This window comes from Fonticula alba (assembly GCF_000388065.1).
Source record: "Fonticula alba strain ATCC 38817 unplaced genomic scaffold supercont2.13, whole genome shotgun sequence".
NCBI lineage: Eukaryota > Rotosphaerida > Fonticulaceae > Fonticula > Fonticula alba.
In genome coordinates, this window is record NW_009242983.1 from 102013 (window position 1) to 106929 (window position 4917).

At 74.1% G+C, this 4917-nt stretch overlaps 1 protein-coding gene and 2 non-coding genes across 3 annotated transcripts; all 3 read left to right on the forward strand.

Annotated features, from left to right (window-relative positions):
• Nucleotides 1–159: 159 nt before the first annotated feature.
• H696_05697 (hypothetical protein) lies at nucleotides 160–1536 on the forward strand (the record flags this gene model as incomplete). Its single annotated transcript, XM_009499513.1, has 1 exon — nucleotides 160–1536. One exon carries the CDS (start codon nucleotides 160–162, stop codon nucleotides 1534–1536), a length of 1377 nt encoding a protein of 458 aa, XP_009497788.1.
• Nucleotides 1537–1984: 448 nt separating this feature from the next.
• H696_05698 lies at nucleotides 1985–2057 on the forward strand. Its single transcript has one exon. It is a non-coding gene; the product is annotated as a tRNA-Lys (tRNA).
• A 1776-nt stretch (nucleotides 2058–3833) lies between these two features.
• H696_05699 lies at nucleotides 3834–3906 on the forward strand. Its single transcript has one exon. It is a non-coding gene; the product is annotated as a tRNA-Phe (tRNA).
• The last annotated feature ends 1011 nt before the right edge of the window (nucleotides 3907–4917 follow it).

Consider the following 4917-nt stretch of genomic DNA (forward strand, 5'->3'; position numbering starts at 1 on the left):
CCCAACTGCAAGACGTGCCGCACCGGCCAGCCGCTGGTGTGCGTGGCCTGCCAGCCGGGCCTCCTCCTGACCCCGGACCGGCAGTGCCTCCCGCCGAACGAGTGCCCGAAGGGCACCTTCCCCCACCCGGAGGCCGGGGCCTGCTTCGCATGCCAGCCCATGTGCGACACCTGCACCAGCGAAGCCCCACACAAGTGCCTCGAATGCAGCCCCGCCATCCGGTCCTACCTCGTCCACGAGACGTGCTCCACCAGCTGCCCGGAGGACGGGCACTTCAGCCAATGGACCGGCAGCGACTTCCTGTGTCCGGCCTGCTCCGAGGGGTGCAAGCTGTGCACGTCCGCCGACTGGTGCGACCTCTGCCAGGCCGGCCACACCCTGCACCAGGGGGCCTGCCTGCCGGAGGGCGCCTGCCCGGCCGGGACCTTCACCAATGTCGGCACCTGCCGGGCATGCAGCGACGCATGCGCCACCTGCTTCGGCCCGGGGGCCACCCGCTGCACCGGCTGCCCGGCCAACCAGGTCCTGTCCCTGGGCCAGTGCCTGGACGCCTGCCCAGTGGGCCAGGTCCTGTTCCTGGGCCAGTGCCTGGACACCTGCCCGGCCGGCAGCGCCGACTACCAGGACGACGGGATGTGCCGGGCCTGCGCCGAGTCCTGCGCCCAGTGCACCGGCCCCGAGACCGACCAATGCACCGGCTGCATGGAAGGCTTCCTGCAGGACTGGTCAACGGGCGAGTGCATGTCCGTCTGCCGGGATGGCTTCGGCCCGTCGGCCGACCAGAGCCGCTGCGAGCCTTGCCATGGCAGCTGCGCCGGCTGTGCCGGCGGCACCGGCCCGGCCCACTGCACCGCGTGCGCCGACCCCGGGCATGTCCTCCAGCCGGGCGTCGGCTGCCTGACCGCCTGCCAGGCCGGCTTCTTCGTCGAGGCCGATGTCTGCTCCGGCTGCCACGAGACGTGCGCCGAGTGCGCGGGCCCGGCCGCGGCCCAGTGCACGGCCTGCTCGCCGGCCCGGCCGTTCCTCATCCCCGGCGCCGGCTGCCAGGCCACCTGCCCGAATGGCAGCTACCCCGAGGCCGGCGGGTCGTCTTGCGCGCCGTGCCATGCCGGCTGTGATGCCTGCACCGGCCCCGACGAGCGCGACTGCACCACTCCGGTGCCCGATGACAGCAGCGGCAGCGGTGGCAGCGGCAGCAGCGGCAGCAGCGGCAGCAGCGGCAGCAGCGGCAGCAGCAGCAGCGGCAGCAGCGGCAACGGTAGCGGCATCAGCGGTAGCGGCATCAGCGGTAGCAGCAGCAGCGGCAGCAGCGGCAGCAGCGGCAGCAGCGGCAACGGTAGCAGCGGCAGCAAGCCCTCCTCCGGCCGGAACAAGACCGCCCTGGCCATCGGCCTCGGGGTGGGCCTGTCGCTGCTGGTCATCCTCATCGTGGCCGCCGTGGTGGTGGTGTTCCTGCGGAAGGCCGCGGTCGGCCGCGGCGCCGGCAAGTCCGGCGCCAGTGCCGGGTCCATGGAGATGGACACCCTTGGAGCCTGAGCAGCCGCCCGCACATGGTGCAGCACGCCCGGCCCGCGTCGCGGATCGGCGCCCGCCGCGCGGGGCTGCCACCTGCGAGAGAGGGAACGAGAGCCATGCGCTCGCGCCGTGTGCCCCCTTCTCGAGCCCCCGGCGCAAGTGCCTTTCACCGCCGCCGCCGCCGCCGCCGCCGCCGTGCAATACACAACATGCTCGAAAGAAGCCGGAGCCCCTCGCCCGGGTGGATGGCCGGCCATTCGCTCGTTCATTCGTTCGTTCGTGGACGACAGGGAGGGGGGGGGCGGAGGGGCGAGTGCACGCTGCGTGGTTGGATGCGGTGGGCAGGGCGGCCACTTTCGGTCGGCGGCGTGGCCGGCCCCCCGCGGCCCGGGGGGAGAGGGTGCCGGTGCCTGGTCGCGCGGCCAGGCCGCGGGGTTTTTATTTTTCCCGCCCCCTCCTCCGTGCACAAGCCTGTTTAGCTCAGTTGGTAGAGCATGGGACTCTTAATCCCAGGGTCGTGGGTTCGAGCCCCACAGTGGGCTGCTCCCTTTTTTCGGCCGCAGCCCGTCCGCGCCCTGGCTTTCGGAGGGGCGCCGAAACAGAGAGAGAGGGCCCAGCTGCACCCTGGTGCCGGTGCCGGACGGCGCGCGCGCGCGCACACGCACACGCACCATGGCGCACAAAGATGAGACCGCCCCAGCAGCACATGCCAAGCATGCCTCGCACGCACGGCGAGGAGCAGGGGGGGCGCCGCACCGGGGTGCCGCGCGCGACGAGCAGAGAGGGCCCGCCCATATGGCGCCGCCCGCCGGCCCGGCCCCCATGTGCTTTGCACTGTGGCCGAAAGAGCCACGCCAGACCCGACAGAGGGAGCCCGGCCCGGCTCCGACGCCCGGCCACGGCTGGGCCCCTCCTCCGACAAGACAGCACAAAAAAGGGGGCAGGACGCCTCCCATCGACAACACACTCACAGGGGGCATCGGGAGTGCGACCCCCCGCCCCCAGGCCGACTGGAGGGCCGTGCAGTGGAGCTGCCACAGATGCCGCCGCCACGGATGCCGCCGCCACGGATGCCGCCGCCACGGATGCCGCCGCCACAGATGCCGCCGCCACAGATGCCGCCGCCACGGATGCCGCTGCCCGAGGCCCAAGCGGGCTCCTTTTTTTCCTTTTCCGCGCGCCACGGCCACCGAGATACCGTACCCCGCCGGCCGGCCCCACGCCCGACGGGCCTGGCCACATGGGCGTCGCCGCCACGGCCGGGAGCATCCGGCTGCCGGCTCGGGGGCGCGGCCGTAGCGCGCGGCCCTGCCCCGGTGGCTTCGGTGGACCGGCGACCCGCGGCCGGCAGAAAGTGCCCCGTGCGGGCCCCCCGCAGACCGGCCAGCGGCAACGCCGCCCCCCAGCTCGCATGGCCCGATGCGCGCCATTGGGGCCGGAGGGCGGCAAATCGCGCACCCGCCGGTCGCCATCGGCTCGCGCACCTCGGGGAGTGCCCTCGGCTCGGGGGCCGGCTGCGCAGCGCAGCGCCAGCACGGCGTGCCGGGCCGCCCCGCAGCAAGTCGATCGCGCCGCATCCGGCCTCCCCCGCCACCCCGGCCAGCGCCACGGCGGCCACAGCCCACAGACAGGCACATGGGTGCTTGGCCAGGGGCGGGGCCGGGGGCCCGCGCCGGACGGGCGGGTCGGCCGGCGGGGCGGACCACGCCGGGGCAGTGGCGCCGTGCCGGTCCCCGGCCGGCTGCAGCGCCGGCTGGCAGCCCTCCAGGCGGCTGCGCTACACACCGATCCGGCCCCCCGCCAGGGCACACATGCCGGCACACTTGAGGATCCCGACGGCCGGGGGCGGCTCCGGGGGCAGACTGCCCGCTTGGTGGGCCCGGCCTCGGGGGGGGGGGGGGGGGGGGGGGGGGGGGCGCCATTGACTGACACGCGGCCGGCCTCGCGCAGGCAGCCACCTGCATGGAGGAGGGTGGGGCGCAAAAAAGGCACTTGTGGAAGGGGCAAAAAAAAAGAGAGGCACCCACACGAAGGGCCGGGCGGAGAGGGAGGCGGCGACGGGAGGCGCTTGGCCACGCGCAGCCAGACACGGCCGCCTTCGGGCAGCCTCAAATGCTGTGCCGGCCGAGCGTCTGTACGCGGTTGCCCGGGGACCGGGGGGCCCAACCCGTTCCGGGGTGTCCTGCCCCCTCTGGGGCGCCCGGCTCGCAAGGGCACCAAGAACGGCCCCTCGCCCGCCCGCCCGCCGTGGCCCCTCCGGATGCCCGAACGCCCGAGCATTTTAGGAGCCGCGCGCGAGGGGCGCTCAGCACAGGGGCGCCGCGATAGCTCAGTTGGGAGAGCGTGTGACTGAAGATCACAAGGTCACCAGTTCAATCCTGGTTCGCGGCATCCAGCTCTTTTTTGCTGCCGGGGCAGGGAGCAAAAGGCCAACGCCCCGGCAAGGGCCCCCCCCCCCCCTCTCGGCCTGCTCTCTCCCTGCTCTCGAGTCCGCGGGCACGAGGCCGAGCAGGGACCGCGGCCGGGCCGCGAATCACGCCACGGCCCCATGGGAGCACGTGAGGCATTTCCGCGAGGAGCACCCGGCCGAAAGGGGCATCGCCCGAAAGTGCGGTGGGTGGTGCTCCCTCTCCCCTGCCCCCTTGGGCGGGGCACTTTTTGTCTCGACCATTTGGGAACGCCCACCGTGCTGGGCGCCATTTTTGCCCGGCTATGGCCCCTGTTATTATGGCTCCGCCGCCCATCCGCGCTCAGGGGGGGGGGGGGTCGGAAAAGGCACCCCGCGCCCTGTGTGTCCGCGTGTCTGGCGCGTCCGTGTGTCTGGCGCGTCCGTGCGTCCGTGCGTCCGTCGGTGCGTGTGTGCGGCCCCCTTTCCCCCCCCGCGCCCCGGCGGGGTGCGAGATGGCGGCGGGCGCAGGCACGCAGACCGGGCACCGGGGGCTGCTGGCATGCCCGCGCCTCCGGCCGAGGTCGGCTGCCGGCAGGTTGGCGCATCGGCGCAGTTGGGGCCCGGCCGCGCCCGGGGGTGGGGCCCGCCCGGGCCGGCTAGTCGGCCGCCCGGCCCTGGGGCCGCCCCCGGACCGCCCCCTCTGGACAGGCGTGGGGGGAACCCACGGCCGGGCCCGGCCGGGAATATAGACCAGGCCCGGGAAGCACCCCGGCATCGGCGACCGGGGCGATGGCTTGCGCCCGGGCCCGGCCAAATTTCCCTTCGCCGGCCAACACCCATTTCCGTATGCGCCAGCCCGGCTGTGTGCCCCATCTCCCCGACCATGGCAAGGCGCGCGCGATCGCCCCTGTCGGCCCCTCCCTCCTCGCCGGAGGGGGGCGGGGACACCGCTGCTCCGGGGCCGCATACGCCCGATCTGCCCCCCCCCCCGGCTACTCCTTGGGGCACGACCG